The sequence below is a fragment of the Pipistrellus hanaki genome (assembly GCF_964339955.1).
Source record: "Pipistrellus hanaki genome assembly, chromosome: 21".
NCBI classification, from domain to species: domain Eukaryota; kingdom Metazoa; phylum Chordata; class Mammalia; order Chiroptera; family Vespertilionidae; genus Pipistrellus; species Pipistrellus hanaki.
In genome coordinates, this window is record NC_140523.1 from 1 (window position 1) to 19104 (window position 19104).

Sequence of the window (19104 nt, forward strand, 5' to 3'; positions counted from 1 at the left end):
AAAACAAGCCAACAATAAGTAGCAAACTTTCCCCATGAAATGCCAGGTACAAGTGTGAAACTTTACTGTTCGATTAATAAGTAAGTTATTAATTGAGCAGTAAGGCCTTTCCTTCTGATGGCACCTCCTTACCCTCACGCCCTGTGGTGCCTTGCCAGCCCCGCACCCTGATTTGTTACCAATGAATCTGAAAAACACAGAACTAATGCTCTCATCACAGCAAACTAGAAAAAAAATAGATGAAACTTAAATCAGAGTGGACCATCATTTACTCACTATGAATGATAATCATGAGGGCTGTGTAAGCAAATGAGTATTTGTGATTATGTCAATGAAATAATTAGAAAGTAAATTAGTTCTAAGGGCAAGATTCCACCCCATCTACATTTTCAAAACAAAAATGGAAAAATGAACTCCAACCTCGTGCTGTGGTTGAGGATGGGCACAAAGCTGGGGCTTAACTCTATTTTCTTGGCCATCTCCCACATGCTTTAGCCATGCAAAGGAAGTGGGACTATTCACAGGCAGAGCTGATGTGAACTTGATCCTAGTCCTGACTCTGACCCCCCCTCTTCCCTGCCCTGAGGCCTTCATGCATCTTGACCCCTCCCCTCCAACCACAACTAGGAGAATGCAGCCAGCATTTGTAGTCACAATGCAATGGCCACCTGCACTGCTGCCAGCCTGACCAGGAGGCTGGAAGCCCCTGGTACCTGCCATGGGCAGACCCTGTGCACTGTCTGGTGGGTTCTGTGGACGCACAGTGGTGTGGGCACCACTGCGCATGCGGGTGGGCATCTATGTTGTCTCCTCTGCCTTACCAATAGGCTTTGTTATTGGCGTGGAGGGATAAAATCTAGAAAAAGAAAATGAAACGCTAGCAGGAAACTCACCTGTGACCCCCTTCATCTGTCTCAGTTTCTAATAAGCACATAAACCCTTTGCATTGAGGTCATTCCAATCTTAAATTAAAAGTCACAAAGGAAGAACAAAGCATTAAATCAGAATTAAAACATGGAATGGGTTTTTCCTAAAATGCAAGCAGTAAACATAAACAGACAAACTGCAAATAAATCGACAGCACATGGAAATCATAGGCAATGTCTTTATTACTGTGTCACCTGATGGAAATACATGGGTGTGAACAGAAAGAGGGAAAGGGCAAATCAAAAGGCAGGAGGCGTGGCCCTTTGCTAACGGTCCCCTCTGCTAAGGGCGGGGCGCCCCCTGGAGGCGGAGCTACGCTAAGCAGGGTGGCGCCTGCCTGGCCAGGATGCTCAGTGCCTTGCAGGTGGCCTTAGCAACCGTGCACAGCTTCCAGCCCCTGTGCACACCCCACGCCTGTGACCATTTAATGCAAATGGAATCTCACCGCAGAGGGTTCTAGAACATTGATTAGCCAGACCCTCAGCGGGCATCTGTGTGCTTTCACTTCTGGTCCCGTGGAGCGTGGAGACCCCGACCCGCGTGCTGACGGAGGACGGGGTGTCCTGCTCCTGTGATCCCCCAGCCCCGCCCTGCAGCTCACTGCGGACCGTGCCTTGCGGCTCAAACCTGGGCTCCGCTCGGCGTCGGCTTCGGCCGAGGCTCTAGCCGCCCCGGGGTGTCTCGGCCAGGAAGGCCTGGCGCAGCTCGGCCGGGAAGTCCAGGAAGTCCACGAGGGCCGCGGGCTGGCGCGGGGAGGGGCGTGGGTTCAGGGGGCACCTGGGGAGCACAGCAGGGTAAGCAGGCCGTCGCCCCGGGAGCCCAGGGGGCAGGGGGCACTGACAACCCGGTCAGGGGTGAGGCCAACGGCCCGGGACGACGCCCTGGGCTCCCTGCGACCACGGGGGTGGGAGCGGGGGAGCAATGGGGTGCAGGGGGAAGGAGGGATGGCGGTTGTAATGGGGGAAGGAGGGATGGGGATTGGAATGGGGGAAGGATGGGGTGCAGGGGGAGGGAGGGATGGCGGTTGTGATGGGGGAAGGAGGGAAGGGGGTGGGAATGGGGGAAAGAGGGATGGGGGTTGGAATGGGGGAAGGATGGGGTGCAGGGGGAGGGAGGGCTGGGGTTGAAATGGGGGGAAGGAGGGAAGGGGTTGGAATGGGGGAAGGAGTGAAGGGGGAAGGAGGGATGGGGTTGGAATGGGGGAAGGAGGGATGGGGGAAAGAGGGATGGGGGAAGGATGGGGTGCAGGGGGAGGGAGGGATGGGGTTGAAATGGGGGGAAGGAGGGAAGGGGTTGGAATGGGGGAAGGAGTGAAGGGGGTGGGAATGGGGGAAGGAGGGATGGGGTTGGAATGGGGGAAGGAGGGAAGGGGATGGGAATGGAGGAAGGAGAGATGGGGTGGGAATGGAGGAAGGAGTGAAGGGGGTGGGAATGGGGGAAGGAGGGATGGGGTTGGAATGGGGGGAAGGAGGGATGGGGTTGGAATGGGGGAAGGAGGGAAGGGGGTGGGAATGGGGGAAGGAGGGATGGGGTTGGAATGGGGGAAGGAGGGAAGGAGGAAAGAGGGATGGGGGAAGGATGGGGTGCAGGGGGAGGGAGGGATGGGGTTGAAATGGGGGGAAGGAGGGAAGGGGTTGGAATGGGGGAAGGAGTGAAGGGGGTGGGAATGGGGGAAGGAGGGATGGGGTTGGAATGGGGGAAGGAGGGAAGGGGATGGGAATGGGGGAAGGAGAGATGGGGTGGGAATGGGGGAAGGAGTGAAGGGGGTGGGAATGGGGGAAAGAGGGATGGGGGTTGGAATGGGGGAAGGATGGGGTGCAGGGGGAGGGAGGGATGGGGTTGGAATGGGGGAAGGAGGGAAGGGGTTGGAATGGGGGAAGGAGTGAAGGGGGTGGGAATGGGGGAAGGAGGGATGGGGTTGGAATGGGGGAAGGAGGGAAGGGGATGGGAATGGGGGAAGGAGAGATGGGGTGGGAATGGGGGAAGGAGTGAAGGGGGTGGGAATGGGGGAAGGAGGGATGGGGTTGGAATGGGGGGAAGGAGGGATGGGGTTGGAATGGGGGAAGGAGGGAAGGGGGTGGGAATGGGGGAAGGAGAGATGGGGTTGGAATGGGGGAAGGATGGGTGCAGGGGGAGGGAGGGATGGGGGTGCAGGGCCGGGACTCACACGGGCGCGCCCAGCGAGGCAGTCCTGCGCCGCTTCACCTGCACCGCCACCTCGGGCGCCTGCTGGTCGGGGCGTCGCTGGGGCAGGCGGTCCCTGCGGAGGGGGGGGCGCGTTAGCGGCCCGTCCCCCCAAAACCCCTCCTGCCTTGAGGGGTCAGAAACGACCCCGCCCGCAGGGCCTCTGAGGTGCAGGACAAAGGGAGGCAGGAGCAGCGTCCGCCATCTTAGGGCCTGACTGCAGCGCGGCTCACAAAATGGCCGCCACACAAAATGGCCGCCGAGCAGCGCCACAAAATGGCCGCCGGCCACCAGCGCCACAAAATGGCCGCCTCGCAAAATGGCCGCCGCGGGCGCCAAGCGCGCCACGTGGCCCTTCCTGTTGGGAGGTGCAGGCGCCCCTCAGCAAGATGGAGCCTGGAAAGGCTCCTCCGCGGAGGAGGGAGGAGGAGGAGGGTCCGCCCTCCCACCAGCGGACAAAGAGGGGCCCGCCCCGCTCGGACCCGGCCCCCCAGCTTTGTTCTGACCGAAATGAGGGGCTCCCCTCAGATTTAACGTTTGACGAGGAAACAACGCCCTCCAACGGCCCCAATAGGCCACACGTCCTGCGCCTCAAGAAAAGGACAAAACCCACGGAAATTTGAGTTTCCGCCCCAAAATGGCGATGCTCAGCACCCCGCCCCTGGACAGACGCCACGGGCTCTGCAGCCCCCCGTTCGGGGCGCCCCCAAACCCAAACATGGCCCCGGGCCCTGCGGCGCTCCTCAGGAGACCCCTCAGGGCACCTCCCAGAATTAAATTAATTACAATTAATAAAACTAAGCCACCTCCGCTATCTCGCAGTCTCCTCTCCCCCCCACCCCCACCCCCGCCCTCTAAACGGGGAAATGCTGACAGGCTTCTGGAACCTTCCTTCTCCGCTTCGCGCCCCAGACACCGACATTCCACTAAGTGGGCATCATACACAATGCAAATTGTTTCCAAGTAAATTTTAAAAACCTGTCAATACGCAGAACAGCAGGTTAAGACCCCACAACCGTTTTAAGTAAATATTTTCCCCTTTGTCTCCACGCCAAATGAGAGAATCAGGAAAATTTAACCATTGGAATCGCAATAAAACCCAAAAAGCTGAAAACGGGGGGCCCTGGGCGCGAACCCGCCGCAGCTTTTCCCACAGACGTGAGAAAACCGGTCTGAGCCCGAGGACGACGGGCCCCGCCATCGCGGCCAGAATAACGCCCAAACCCCGTAAAACGGCCAAGTCCCCCCGCCTCCGGCCCCTCCCACCGCCCGCCACGTCCCCAGCTCCCGGCCCCGCCCGCAGCCCCGACGGCCGTCCAGCCGCATCCTGGCGTCGCGGGATCGAGCCCGCCGCCCCCTCCCCGGGACAGAGCCCCCCAACAAAGCCTTTTCCCAATTAAATCGCTTCCCGACCCGCAGCCAGTGTCCTGGGTGCGAGCGATGAGGGGAGAAAAAGGGGGCGACGAACACCTCAAAGTCCTGGAAAAAAGAACCATTAAAATCCTGTGGGGGAAAAAAACACAAAAAAACCCACACAGAACCCTTTCACACACCCCCGCCCCCCAAAATTAAGATCCTCTCACCACGAGCCCTGCTGGGACACCCCCTTCAGAATGGAGCACCGGAAACATCGATTTCCAGTTTATTAATTTCCCCTCAGCGCCCTGGACCCGTGCGCCCGCCTTCCGGACTCCGCTCTCCGCGCTCCTCTCCTCGGCCCCTGCCCGCCCCCCTCAGAGACCCCTCAGAACGGTGACGTCATGCGCGGCGGGCCGCGGCTGCGGACCCTCGACGCCTGAGGCGACGCCGCTGCCGCTCCGACACCTGCAAACGGGGGCGGCTTTCCGGGAAGGGGCCGCTCTGAGGAGAGAGAACAGTTAGTGAGGTGGCTCCGCACGCACTCCGAGGGGCAAACCTGCGAAAAGAAAAAGAAAACTTCGTGGAGTCAGAAAAGCGACCCCCGAGACGGGGGCCGCCTTACCTTTGTCGCCCCGCGGGCCTCACCTCGCTCTTCGGGGGGCTCTGGCGGGCGGCCCGCCAACGCAGGCGACGCCCCAGCACAAAGCGCCCGCCGCCGCGGCGCCCTCCGCATTGTGCTGCGGGGCAGGGGCTGCCGCGTGGCAGAGGCCGCCGCGCCGGCCGCCACCGTCGACCGTCCTCGTCTCCATCCTTCTCGCCACTGCGCAGCCGCAGAGCGGGGCAGCGCCTTTTAAAGGGGCGAAGGGGGCGGCTGCGTGCAGCGCAGGGGCGGAGCCTGCGCAGAAGCCCGCCCCTGGAGCCCGCCCACTGCAGCTTGCTGCGCCTGCGCAGAACCCCCCCCCTCTTTTGCAGCTTGCCGCGCCTGCGCAGGACCCCACCCTCTGCCACTGCGGCACTTCGGCGAGGGGCGTTATCGGCCCGCCCCCTCCGCTCTGCGCAGGCGCAGGGCTGTCACTCCCCCCACTGCGGCACTGGGACGGGTGGGCGGTGGTCCCCCCGCCTTTGGCGCCTGCGCCCTGCACGCCCCGCGCCACTGCGGCGGCGGCCATCTTTGAGGCGCTGCACAAAGGCAGAGATGCACCACCCAAAAAATCTGAGCCCCCCAGCCCGCCTTCGGACTCCTTCAACCAAAAAGCCTTTATGTCCGAAGCGGCAAAGCGGTTACTAACCACGGCATCGCATCCCCGAAACCGCTAGGCACGTTCTCCCGATGCCAGAAGCCAGCGCCGCGCCCCAAGCCCCCACATCGCGCCCCGAGCCCCCAATCGCACACCGAGTCTCCTATTCGCGATCCCTCCACCGCGGGTGCCGTGCGATGGAGGATCTAGGAGCCAAGTACAAGCACGGGAACCCTTCCCCATGCACCAGATCACTTCGCCACACAATCAGAACGTCCCCCTGGGGTCCCCGACATTCGGACCCTTCTCTCCGAAGTGACGTCAGCGCCAGGCGGGCGGCCATCCGTGCACCACCTCCGGAACCGCCATCGCGGCCCCTGCACCGCGATCCACCTCCGCGATCGCGGCCCCCGCACCGCGATCCACCTCCGCCACCGTGGCCCCTGCACCCCGATTCCACCTCCGCCACCGCGATCGCGGCCCCCGCACCGCGATTCCACCTCCAGAACCGCCAGCACGCACCCCGATTCCACCTCCGCCACCGCGATCGCGGCCCCTGCACCGCGATCCGCCTCCGCCACCGCCATTGCCACCGCGGCCTGTGCACCGAGCGCCTCCGCCCTGGCGCCGCCGCCGCACCAGCCCCGCAGCCGCCACCACGTCGCATTCTCCGCCGCCGCAGCCCCGGTCCCCTCGCCGCTCGCACCTCGGCCGCCGCGGAAGGCGTGGGCGCTCAGACCCTCCGGCCGCCGCTCTGGCCGCCCCTGGCCGCCGGGGCCATTATGACCACCCACGCTCCGCCCCCTCACGCCACCGCGGTCAGCCCACCCGCCCGCATCCCCCTCCCCTCCGGCGCCCGCCCACCCCCGCCCCCACCCCCTCGGCCCCCACCCCTGCCCCCATGCCGTCCCGTCCCGTCCCCAACCCCACCCGCCCGCTGCAGCCGTGGCGGGCCCCCGCCCCCACCCGCCGGGCTCCGGCCTCAAGGACAAAGGGACGCCCCGCCGGGGACCCGCCGGGAGCCCCGCTTTGCCGCCGATCGGCCGGGCCGCCCTCCAAACACGCACCGCCGAGCCCGCGGCCCTCTGGTCCGAGGGGGACCCCGCGATCCCCCCTTTTCGGTCCTGGATCGCCCCCTTCCCCGCTCAGACCGCACCCCCCGCCCCCCGGCCCGGCCCGCCGAACGCACGGGGCCTGCAGGGGACGGCTCCCCGGGCCTCCGAGGCTGACCTGGCCCGGTCCATCGCGCCGCCGCCGCAGCTCACGCGGACACGTCCGGCATCTCCGGCCGCCGCTCCGCTCTGCGCGGGGGTTCGGCGCCGCAGCGCCCCCAGAACGCGCCAGCCGGTCCCGTCTGCGCATGCGCCCCCCTCCGCACCCCAGAACCTCTCGCACCCCCGCCGGCCCCGCGCATGCGCGGCAACTCGCCCCCGCAGTGCCGCCTTCTTGCCGCAGCGTGGGGCGCCTGCGCCGAGAACCGGGGGCTGGGGGTTTGAGGGTCCGCCCGGCCCCCGGGGCACCCCCGGGGTGAGAGACAATGGCCCCCCGTTTTTAAATGCATGTCCGGCGCTCAGGAAGTGATAATTCTCGCTTCCCCATCCCATAAACGTCGATCGATCCTGCTACGCCAACGCCCACCCAGATGCCGACCAGAGAAAAGCGGCGGCTTTGCAAAAAGGCCCATTTTTATTTTTATTTTTATTTTTTTTGAACCAAAAAGGTGCAAATCAGCCATCGAGGCAAACACGCGAGGTTATTTCGAACCCTGCCCCCTGGAATGCAGAACCCCAAGACCCTGCATGGTTCACATTCAGGGAGAGATTACCCTCCTCTTCCCACCCCCCCCCCCCCGTTTTCTACTTGAAATGGCGAAAACGAATGCCAAGACCCTCCATTCGATCCAGCTCTGCAATGCAGAGCAAATAAATCACTGCCTAGGCGGGTATCAGGCTAGTCATTTCTTGTAAAACAACCACCACGAGAAAAATAAAAGGCGCTTAGAACCCCCTATATAAGCGATCTTGGAGACATTGGAATGGCCACCAGCAATCCCTGATGCCTGGATGGGGGTGTGGGGGGGAAAAGCACTTTTGCTACAGCACCAATGAACCAGGAATCACACACACACACACACCCCAAACCCCCACGCCCTCTGCGGGTGGCACCCCAGAATTTTTGCATCTGCGTGGCGTGGAGTCCTTGCCCAAGCCCAAGGGGAAATGCAGCTCCGGGTTCCACATCTGCATCTGTTTGCACCCCTTTCCCTCTCCCCATTGTCCGCTGATGGCCGGCGATTAAAGCGGCTGAGCCCCTTCCCCACGCCCCTAGGCTAGTTGTTACAGAGCTCACACTGGAGAGACCCGGGCGGGGGGCCGGGGCCATTCACAGGGAAATGCTGGGGCTTCTGGGCCTCAGGGGGAGAGGGGGAAGTGAGAGAGGGGCAGGGGTGGGAGAGGGGGGACCAGCTACAAGCATCAGGAATAGGACTCCTGCCTAGGGAACTAGTGGGGTGCTTCTGTCCTGGTTCGAGAAAGCACCCCCTCCCCAGGCCCCCGCTCTAACCCAGGGCAGGGGGTGGGGGGGCTCTCGAAGGAATGCAGCCTTTCTTCCTTTTTCCGAGAACGCCTTATCACCAGGAAAAAATGTACAGCCCCGTGGCTGAAACCAGGGCCAGAGGCGCCTGCCCTTTGCAACCCCCAGGCCCTTATGCCTTGTGATCCGGTCCCGGGACACCCGGAGGCACCCGTCCGGCCCGATGCCGTAACCGGTAACCTTTATCTCTGGCCTGCGTCTCCATACCTGCAATGCCTACGGCCGCACGTAATCTTTGTCCTTTCTACCCGAGATAAGCAGCCGGCGGGTGGGATGGGGAGGCGAGGGGTAAAGCAGGATTTTTTTTTTCTGGCTGCCCCGCTGCTCTCCTGAGCTGCCGGCAGGATTGGAGCCAGCGCCCACCTAGGAACCATTCAACTCTGTGTCTGCTCAAGGCCTCAAGCAGTGACCGCAGCCCGGACCCCTGGGTTTTGTCCGGGTACCCCTCCGTTTCCATCCCCTGGGCTCAGCCTTGAGCCCCAACCCTATCGTTATCTCCCCTAACATATATGCAGACCGTAAAATAGAATATGGCCGACATAAGGAAGGAAGGTTTAGGCTGAAGGAGGGGAATGGTCAGTGTTGAACAGTTTTTGACAACAACAACCACAACAACAAAACCTACAAAAGCCATTTCTAGTAGTTCTCACATTTCATGGGAAGTAACACGAACATGTTTAGAATAAGACACCCCCAAAATATGCCCCCCTACCCCCAGCCTCGTTGCCGACTGTGAGGCAATCCCCTAGGGCAGTGGTCGGCAAACTCATGAGTCCACAGAGCCAAATATCAACAGGATAGTGATTGAAATTTCTTTGGAGAGCCCAATTTTTTAAACTTAAACATCTTCTAAGGCCACTTCAAAATTGGCTCTCCCAGGCCATGGTATTTTGTCGAAGAGCCACATTCAAGGGGGCAAAAAAACCACATGTGGTGCACTGGAAAAGAGTACAGAGTTTCCTAAAAAATTAAAAATGGCCCTAACTGGTTTGGCTCAGTGGATAGAGCGTTGGCCTGAGGACTGAAAGGTCCCAGGTTTGATTCCGTTCAAGGGCGTGTACCTTGGTTTTGGGCACATCCCCAGTAAGGGGTGTGCAGGAGGCAGCCGATCGATCTTTCTCTCTCATCAGCATTTCTAAGTATCTCTCTCCCATCCTCTCTGTAAAAAATCAATAAAATAATTTTTTTTAAAAATTAAAAATGGAACTCCCATTTGACCCAGTGGTCCCAGTAACTCTGTACTCTAGAAATATATCCCAAGAAATCAGAAACACCAATCAGAAAGGACATATGCACCCCTATGTTCACAGCAGCACAATTCACCAAAGCTAAGATTTGGAAACAGCCCAAGTGCCCATCAGCAGATGAGTGGATTAAAAACTGTGGCCCATCTACACCATGGAATACTACAATCCTGTAAAAAAAGAAGTAACTTTTCCCATTTGCAACAGCATGGGTGGACATGGAGATCAATATGCGGAGCGAAATAAGCCAGCCAGAGAAAGATAAATACCACATGATCTCACTCATTTGTGGGATATAATGAGCAACATAAACTGATGGACAAAAATAGAGCCAGAGGGGAGGGGGACATATTTTAGAACATAATAGAAATCATCCTGTTATTTGCAGATTCTTAGTATTTCTTACAACTTGTGTGCTTTGATGTCAGTACAGTTTGGGTGACATCATTATACTTAAAATCCTTTTTTAAGTATAATGATAGAGCATCGGCCTGCAGGCTGAAAGGTCCCAGGTTTGATTCCAGTCAAGGTCATGTACCTTGGTAGCGGGCACATCCCCAGTGGGAGGTGTGCAGGAGGCAGCTGGTCCATGTCTCTAACTCTCTATCCTTCTCCCTTCCTCTCTGTAAAAAAAATCAATAAAATACATATTTTTTTTAAATAAATAAAAAACCCACTCCATGGAAGGGCTGGCTCTTAGGATTGTACCTCGTCTGACAGAGCTCTCCCATCTGGAAATGGTGGTTTCCCAGGGAGGAAAAATGGTGTCTGTATTTCTTTGTGATTAACTGAAGTCCATCCCTCCTTAATTCCCTCCATTTCATTCTAATGTCCCCTCAGTGTTGCCAAATGACTCACATACAGTGGTCAGTCCTCAGGTTTCTTTAGGCTCCTCTTGGTGGAGGCAATTTGGATATTTTGAAGGGGGCGGGGGGGGGGAAGCTTCTCTTTTACTTTACGCTGTGTGTGTGTAAAGTAAAAGAGAAAAAAATATGTATGTATATATTTGGTTTTGAAAGAAAAAAAAATGTGTATGCATATATTCGGTTTTGACCAAAACCAAAACCCATCGGAACGCCTACCTCCCGTCATAGGCAAAAATGAACTGAACGTGAAGGTGAGGCTTAAGTCGGAGATCCCAACGTCCGTGTCTTAGAAGAACACACAGGTGCGGGTCCGTGGGACCTGGCCTGGAGGTCTGGCTCCTCAGATACCGACACCCAAAGCACAAGCCAAACAAAGCCAGCCAACCCAAGGGATCGATCGGGCTCCATCACGGTTCCTACGCAAGATCCATTGGTGAGTGGAGAAACCAATGATGGGGCGTGGCTTCTGTGTAACATGAAGGATCGCTGGGCCACAGGAAAGAACGGCGTACGTACATCAGCGCTACAGAATGAAGGCGCCCCGAGAATGTTTCGCTTAAGTGGCAGAAACACAGAAGACCCCCTTTTGATCGAATCAGCTTATAGCAGATGTTCATAATGGGCCAACCTCCGGAGACAGAAAGTGGATCTGTGATTGCCGGGTCCTGAGGGAGGGATGGGTGGGGGATGACAGACAGCTCAGGGCTCTGAGTTTTCTGTACAGGATGGTAGTACGCCTGTCCAACGTCATACGTACCCTCCGCACGCCGAAAGGTGCGGTTTTTCAAGGAAGCAGATTTTAGGAGAGACGTGCATTCTAAACGCAATAGTTTCAAAACCCCACTTGAGGGGCTGTCTACACGAATCCCTGCCTGGCAACCACCCAAGCTGTCAAGGCAACAACACCGGGTAATACTGAGAGTCAACGGTCATGCTTGAGAAAAAGCAAAATTAAGACAACAAAACAGTAAGACGGGATCCGAGGAACTCACCGAGTCTTCCCACCAGCAAGGAGAGGCCTGAGCCGGCTGTGCGGAAGGTGACGGGGTTACCCTGGAGCAAGGAACGGACGTGATGGAGAAACCGAGGACGCCTGAAAGGAGGAGGAAGTCCCATTAATAAGAAGGCTCTGATGTATTTATTGGTTTAGTGACTGGAACGAATGTACCACAGTAATGCAAGGTGTCTGAGATCTCTACACACGGAGTGGCCGGATTATGATGGTCTCTGAACACACAATAGTCTGGCCACTCCGTGTAGAATGGACCACAGAGTTGGGATTTTAAAATAAGGGTTTTCCCATGTAGAAGAACTGCATTGTGGGGGAGATAGAAAGAAACAGAGGACTTGCCTGTTACAATTCCCAAGCTTTCCCTTATGCCAGTGGTCAGCAAATCACGGCTCGTGAAGCCGCATGTGGCTCTTTGGCCCCTTGAGTGTGGCTCTTCCACAAAATGCCACAGCCTGGGCGAGTCTATGTTGAAGAAGTGGCTTAGAACAAGTTTAAGTTTTTAAAAAAATTTGGCTCTCCAAAAGAATTTCAATTGTTGTACTGTTGACATTTGTCTCGGAGAACTAATGAGTCTGCCGACCACTGCCTTATACATAACTACACAGAGTGGTCAGATTCTTATGCGTTCAGAGATCATCATAATCTGGCCAGTCAGTGTATGAGTGTGTGTGTGTGTGTGTGTGTGTGTGTGTATGTATTGTTACAGGGAAACTCTCTGAAATAATTATGTAAATATAAACCTGTCCTAAAATAAAAAAAGTTAATTAAGGGGGAGGGGGGATGACCAGAATAGGATTTTTAAAAATGTCCTCAGGTCACCATCCAAAGGAGAGGAAGACTGGCGGACAGGGATGGCAGGGAGACAAGGTCCTGCTGAGGGATCTCTGTACTTCTTCTTTCTGAAGAAAGCTTTCAGCCCTTTGAACTCAGAGACTGTAACAAAGAAAGAGCAGGCGAGCACGTGGCCCAGAGAAGGCTGCTGGAGAGACTCTCTCTGCCTGTCCCAATGCCGTACTGGGGAAGGTGAGAGGAAAGGAGACCACAGACTCCACTCGCAGTATTCTCAGCTAATGGCTGACCGACTATGACATCGAGAAACTCACAGACACCGGTGAGGGATTTCAGCCCGGCCGGCGTGGCTCCGTGGTTGAGCCTTGACCTATGAACTGGGAGGCCACAGTCTGATTCCCGGTCAGGGCACAGGCCCGGGTTGCGGGCTGGATCCCCAGGATGGAGTGAGCAGGAGGCAGCTGATCCCTGATTCTCTCTCAATCATGGATGTTTCTCTCTCTCCCTCCCCTCCTCTCTGAAATCAATACAAATATATATATATATTATTAATAATAATAATAAAAGGAAGGGTGTTTTGAACAAAAGAGTGCTGGGGTGCGTGCCCAGTATTGCAGGGGGGCTCGTCCTCTTCCTTCTCTCTATCCTGCACCAAACCCTGCTCTCTCTACCTCGGTGGGCCCTTCCCACTCCAGCCGGCCCAGCAAGGGGCCTCCCTGCCCCTACCCCTCCGGCTGCAAAGAACAAAGAGGCCCAGGCTGAGACCCTGCATGGAGACCCATCCCCCACACCGGGACCCCCCCCCTCCCAGCCCCCCACCGGAAGTGTGGGGACCGGCAGGGGAGGGAGGACGGGAAGGCGAGAAGAAGAAAGCAGTCACATTCCAACCAGCAGCTCTGGGGAGTCTCAGCCCCCGCCCCAGACCCCCAGAACATCCGCTCCCGGGGCGAGGCCTGCCTTAGGATGTGATGCGGAACCCCTTTCTGCTTCTGCAGACAATGCAGGGCGACAGGGCCGGCGACGGGGCACACACACAGGATGCCTGCCCAGACACCTGGGCCGGTCTCCGGGGGGAAGGCTGGGGTGAGAAAGGAGGGAAGAGGAAGTCCCCTTTGTGTCGAGGGCAGACTTCTATTCTCGGGCCCTTTCTTACACCGGGAGGCGCGGAGGCCGCGTTGACGGAGGGCGAGGGGTGAACTGGGGCGTGTGCACCGGGAAATGGCAGATGGCAGGAAAAGGCCTGCCCCGCCGTGAAAAAACATAAAAATCTATATGTACGTATCTGCTGTTCTTGGAAGATAAGGCTTTGGAGGGGGGTGAGAAAGCCAGAAACACAAGAGAAACACAAGGAACTCTCACACAGCCCAAAGGAGAGAACCCCCCAGTTCACATTAACACGTCCAACAAGAGGGTGTGGGGTTGTGTTTGTGACTCCAGGGGGTCCTCAGGGGTCCTCCACCTGCCCTACTATGTGCCATTAGGATTAGGAGGACATGTGTGCAGGCATTTAAGTATACTTGTCTAAAATAAAAAAAACTGAAAAATGAAAAAGGTGTTAAAAAAAAGACAATAAAAATGTATGTCTCTTTTAACAAAAAGCATTTCAGGTAACGTGAAAATATGTGCCACGTCTCTGTGAAACAATACCCTCGAACATGTCATCCCAATGGGTCAGAATGAAATAAGAAAAGAACCGGAAATTACGAAACAAGATGGCTGATTTGAGTCCCGGTCAAAATAGTTAAGTTTTGTACCAACGTTATTGACAAGATCGTTTTGCGAGCCGGTGCCACAAGGGGAGCCGTATGGGAGACCGTACCCCGGAGACACACAGGCCTTTCAGCGACAAAGAGAAACGGTCAGAAGCAGGAATGGAGGGCCATGCAGCTGCGGGGACGGCATGGTTGGACGCCTGCGGTCCTCGGAGCCCCTCATGTTCCTGTGCATCTGCTTAGGTGACACACACACACATTCTCTGAGTTCTGGGGGACCAGGTAACCCCCTCCCCCCTGCTCGCAGGTGGATGTGAGCCCCCGCCCCACCCCTCTCCTCAGGGGCACAAAAGGGAATCGCGGGGACGAACAGCTACCACGGTGAGAGAGGTGGACCTTGGCCCGTGAACCCCACACACTCTGGCCGGGCCGGGCCGGGGCTGGGGGGGCCCCCCTGGGTCCTGGGCGCCCACGTCGTCGGAATGCGCCCCGCCCGCCCTCTGGTCCCGAGCTCTGCCATCATCGCAGAAAGATTTACAGCCTCCTGGCCCCGGAGGCGCCTGCCCTTTACAACCCTGCCCCTGTGGCTTGTGATCTGGCCCCGGAGGCACCACCGCCCTCTCTGCAAATCCCCCTCCTCCCCTCTGGCCCGGCCCAGCCTGCACGGCCTGGAACCGGTAACCTTTATCCCCTGCATTCTTCCCGCGGCCCGTCACGCCGGCCGCTGCACGTACGCACTCGTCTTTGTCCTTCTACCAATTCATCCTGTGACCCTGGCCGCTGCACGTAGGCACATCCTCCTCTTTGTCCTTCCACCCAGAGGAGGCAGCTCGTTTAGGGGGAGAGGGAGAGGGGCAGAGCAGATTTCCTGCGGCTCTCCCCATCCTTCTTGCAGGATGGGGACCGAGGGTCCCCTAGGGTTCCGCCCTGCCTCTGCTGCGCGGACTGCAGCCGCCGTGACAGGCGGCCCGGACCCCTGGGTTGCCCGTGGACACGTTCACAGAAGACGGGGAGGCCCAGAGAGGGTCAGCAGCCACCCTCAAGGTCACACGGCCCCCCCCAAAGGGTTGAGCTCAGCCATCTGGCCCCCGTGGCCTCCCTGTGTGTGCCGTCATGACTGCCTACTACGCCGAGGGAGGACACCCCTCGTGGTAAAGCTTTATCCCCCTCGGGGCCTGTGCAAACCCACGCACGCACGTCGGCAGCCGGACGACGCTTTGAGCAAAGGAAACCCACCCACACGGGCTCCCGGCAGCTTGAGAAACACAACAACAATGCGCAGTCCAAGGGCAAAACACGGCCCTCGTTGTGATAGTCCAAGGGGGTGTACGTGTGCGGGGGACCCAGGTCAGGGGGACCCGGTGCCCGCCAAGCACGCACAGGCGTTTGAGCAGCGGATACGTCACTCAACGTTCGCTCCTTCTCCGGTTTCACGGGCGTGAAGGGATGGGGGAAGCCAGACTCGGCTTGGGACAGAGACAATGCACCCGGCAGACTTTTCTCTCTATGGCAGTCAGTGTTTCCCAAACTTCTCTCACGACGAGAATCACCTGGTGGCGTTGCTAAAACTACCGACTCCCGAATCCCAACTAAGAAGTGCTGAACTAGAATTAGAGCACTCGTTACGTAGTGTGCAATTTTACCCGTATGTCCCCCAAAAATTCTAGTTTAGCACTTCTTAGTTGGGATTCGGGAGTCTGTAGTTTTAGCAACTCCATCAGGTGATTCTCGTCGTGAGAGAAGTTTGGGAAACACTGCTCCATGGGGACACAGCCCAGATCAGCGTTGACGGCACAAAACCGGCAACTGGGGATACACCGAGGGGCCGAGGGGAGTGGAGGAAAGGGTTCTTGATGCTTGGGATCCCGTTGCTCGATCAGCAGGGCCTGGGCTGGCACAATCATTCATTTGAAAACAGGCCCTGATCATTCCCTCTTCCCCCCTAAAATTACTCATCTCTGTGATTCTCTTCAGTGCTGAAAATGAACTGTATACAACTATACGTGGACTGGATCATCATTCAAAGTGTGTATAGATTTTGGGGGACACGCCCTGTATATGAAATTCAAGCCCTAGCCGGTGTGGCTCAGTGGACAGAGCGTCGGCCAATGGACAAAAAGGGTCCCGGGTTCGATTCCTGTCCAGGGCACGCACCTGGGTGGCTGGGGGCTCGGTCCAAAGTGCAGGAGGCAGCCCATCCCCGATGTTTCCATCTCTCTCTTCCTCTCTGAAATCAACAAAAATATATATTTTTTAAAAGAAAAAAAAACTGAAGCCGAAACCGGTGTGGCTCAGTGGATAGAGCGTCGGCCTGCGGACTGAAAGGTCCCAGGTTCGATTCCGGTCAAGGGCATGCATGTTACCTTGGTGGCGGGCACATCCCAGGAGGGGGTGTGCAGGAGGCAGCTGGTGGATGTTTCTAGCTCTCTATCCCTCTCTCTTCCTCTCTGTAAGAAATCAATAAAATATATTTTAAAAAGAAAAACGCTCAAGCCCCAGGAGAGAGCCGGGCGAAAAGACAAAACAAAACGGGTGCAAGCTTTCCGCACAAAAGCCTTTCCCGGGGTGCCTGGCAGCGGCCTTCCCTGCACCCTCAGCGGGCCCCCAGGAATGCTGGCCGGGAGAGAGCTGTGTCTGCCGAGGCCCCCTCCCCCGTCTGGGAGCAGCGGGAGGAGGGGAGGGGAGGGGAGGGGATGGCGGCTCTGCTCCAGGAATCCTGGCCAGCTCCGGAAGGGGCCCTGCGCGGGGAGAAAGGAGAGAGAGGCCCTGCTCCTTCCCAGGCTCTCAGGCAGCCCGAGCCTCAGGAGGGGGGGAAAAAGGAACAAAAAGCACAAAAGACATTCTTCTCTCCCCGGCTTTTCAATGCCCTCTCGCCATGTCTGGACTCCGGGCGAGAACACCCAAGACCGACAGCGCCCGATGCCAAATCCTACCTACCGTCTAGACATCTTTTATTTTATCTTTGATATATTTTTTATTGAAATTAGAGAAGAAGGAAGAGAGGGAGAGGGAGAGGGAGAGGGAGAGGGAGAGGGAGAGAGGGAGAGGGAGAGAGAGAGAGAGAGAGAGAGAGAGAGAGAGAGAGAGAGAGAGAGGGAAAATATCATGAACCGGCTGTCTCCTGCAATCCCCCTAAAACCGGGGAATGTGCCCCGACCGGGAGTCATGGAACTGTGACCTCCTGGTTCATGGGTTGGTGGTCAACCACTGAGCCACACCGGCCGGGCCAGACTCCTTTTACGTGGTTGTGAGGGGAATCCAAAGAAAGACGAATTTGGGGCACCTGAAAATGGTAAATGAAATATACCCAAGGCTAAATAAATTTCAGTCCCACCATTAACCCCCACAATCTCCACTTCCTGGGTACTATCAAGCTACCCCTCTCTACCCTCACCGAATAATTCACTCCTGACACTGCTGTTACCCTGTGTGTGTGTCTGTGTGTGTGTTTTACACCACACAACTGGCCATGTCCCTAGTGAGGTGTTCTACAATTTGTTAAAAATTATTTTATTGATTTTTTATTTTTTTTTTACAGAGAGGAAGAGAGAGGGATAGAAAGTTCGAAACATCAATGAGAGAGAAATATCCATCAGCTGCCTCCTGCACACACACACACACACCCCACCTGGGATGTGCCTGCAACCAAGGTACATGCCCTTGACCGGAATAGAACCTGGGACCCTTCAGTCCGCAGGCCGACGCTCTATCCACTGAGCCACACTGGTTTCAGCAAGGTGTCCTACAACTGAACTCAACCCTGTTATCCACCAGGGTGGAGCATCGGCTCCCACAGGATAAGGGCTCCATCCGACAGACAGACAGACAGATGGCTTTGGCTTCAGATGCCAACCCCAAGTCCGAGGGTCCCCAGCTTGTCCCCAGCGTCTGCCTGGCGAGGCCACAAAGGGGAGCCCCCCCCCCCCCCGGGACCGCCCGCCGCTCACAGGAGCCAGGGAAACCCTGACAGACACGCGCCCACTCGTGACACTCCGGGAGCCATCCAGGAGGCCAGGGGCCGGCCGGGACGGAGGGCATGGGGTGAAGTCTGGGAGAGAAAGAGATAGAAGCATCCACGATGAGAGAGAAGGACCCCGCACTGGGAGGGGCAGAGAGGGGAGCGTGGGGGCCGCTGCGAAGGCGGGGGACAGGAATCGAGCTCTGCTGACCTCGCCGGGTCTGTTCTGCTTAGGGAAGCGCATTCTCACTCGGCCAGCCTGGCCCCGGGCAGCAAAGCCCCCGGGACACGGGAGCGAGGAATGCGGCCCGGCCCCTTTTTCTGAGAAACGGGCTGTCTGTCGTCAAGGAAGGACGAACAAACTTGTTGTCCAAACAACCTGGTCCAGGAGGTGCCCGCAGGCGCCTGACCGCCCGCCCGACCCCTACCCCAGCCGGCGCCGCCTGGAACGTCACCATTCCCCCGGGCAGGCCTTCCCACGTCCTCTTTGCCCTTCTCCCCAGATGCGGACTGGACCGGGGTCGGGCGGGGGCAGAGCAGATGTCCGTGCCTGACCTGCCGCCCTCCCGCTCTTCCGGGCGTGATGGGACTCAGCCCTGGCTCTGGCTGCATTGGCTGAGAAATACCCAGAGCCCCACATTGTCCGGAGACCCCTCCAGGTCCCTCCCCTGGGCTCAGCCCTCGAGCCCCAAACCGATCGTCATCTCCCCGAAGGGTCCCTACGCCAGCCTCCCTCCCCCCCCCCCCGCCCGCCCCCGGCCCTATGCTCCTAAACACACGCTACATAGCAGCTCACCGCTTCCTCCCTCACACCGAGGGGTCTGTTACCCCAAAAGCGAGAGTGCCAGAGCCGTGCGGCTGGCTGACCAGTCCGCCACACCCATCCAGCAGAAACCCAACTTCCAACCCACACCATCGAGTCCACAGCTCTGGACTGAGGGAGACGCTAGTTAAGAAAGAAGGGGCCCTATCCGGTGTGGCTCAGTGGATAGAGCGTTGACCTGCGGACTGAAGGGTCCCAGGTTTGATTCCGACAAGGGCGTGTATCCTGATGGCGGGCACATCCCCAAGGGGGGGTGTGCAAGAGGCAACTGGCCGATGTTTCTCTCTCATCGACGTTTCTAGCTCTCTATCCCTCTCCTTTCCTCTCTGTAAAAAACCAATAATATATATATATATATATATTTTTTTTTTTTAAACACCTTTTTAAATAAAAAAATAGA

At 57.5% G+C, this 19104-nt stretch overlaps 1 protein-coding gene and 1 long non-coding RNA gene across 6 annotated transcripts in view; both read right to left on the minus strand.

Annotated features, from left to right (window-relative positions):
* Positions 1–1091: 1091 nt before the first annotated feature.
* LOC311614306 (uncharacterized protein) lies at positions 1092–7618 on the minus strand. Of its 4 annotated transcripts, XM_084868992.1 has the most exons (4): positions 7569–7618; positions 5093–5317; positions 3095–3187; positions 1092–1704 (listed from the first exon to the last, which is right to left on the minus strand). In XM_084868992.1, exons 1-4 carry the CDS (start codon positions 7601–7603, stop codon positions 1590–1592), a joined length of 468 nt encoding a protein of 155 aa, XP_084725118.1. In that variant the 5' UTR covers positions 7604–7618; the 3' UTR covers positions 1092–1589. The 4 variants fall into 4 exon arrangements, 2 of the variants coding, with proteins under 2 accessions (XP_084725118.1, XP_084725117.1); XR_014793623.1 differs by lacking the exons at positions 5093–5317; positions 7569–7618 and adding an exon at positions 6939–7097; XR_014793624.1 differs by lacking the exons at positions 5093–5317; positions 7569–7618 and adding an exon at positions 6415–6535.
* A 3783-nt stretch (positions 7619–11401) lies between these two features.
* The window catches only part of LOC311614502, a 123451-nt gene continuing 115748 nt past the window's right edge, over positions 11402–19104 (minus strand). For both annotated transcript variants that reach the window (XR_014793684.1, XR_014793685.1), the window contains exon 4: positions 11402–11503. This is a non-coding gene — a long non-coding RNA (uncharacterized lncRNA). The remainder of the gene's footprint in view (positions 11504–19104) is intronic.

Bases quoted from the DNA above. Each gene is read 5' to 3' on its own strand.
- LOC311614306 (XM_084868991.1), bottom strand. From the start codon at position 5,639: ATGGCCGCCGCCGCAGTGGCGCGGGGCGTGCAGGGCGCAGGCGCCAAA. The intron at 3,188-5,115 runs GTGAGGCCCGCG...CCCCCTCCGCAG, and splicing joins AGAGCCCCCCGAAGAGCGAG to GGACCGCCTGCCCCAGCGAC. The intron at 1,705-3,094 runs GTGAGTCCCGGC...TGTGCTCCCCAG, and splicing joins GCCTCGCTGGGCGCGCCCGT to GTGCCCCCTGAACCCACGCC.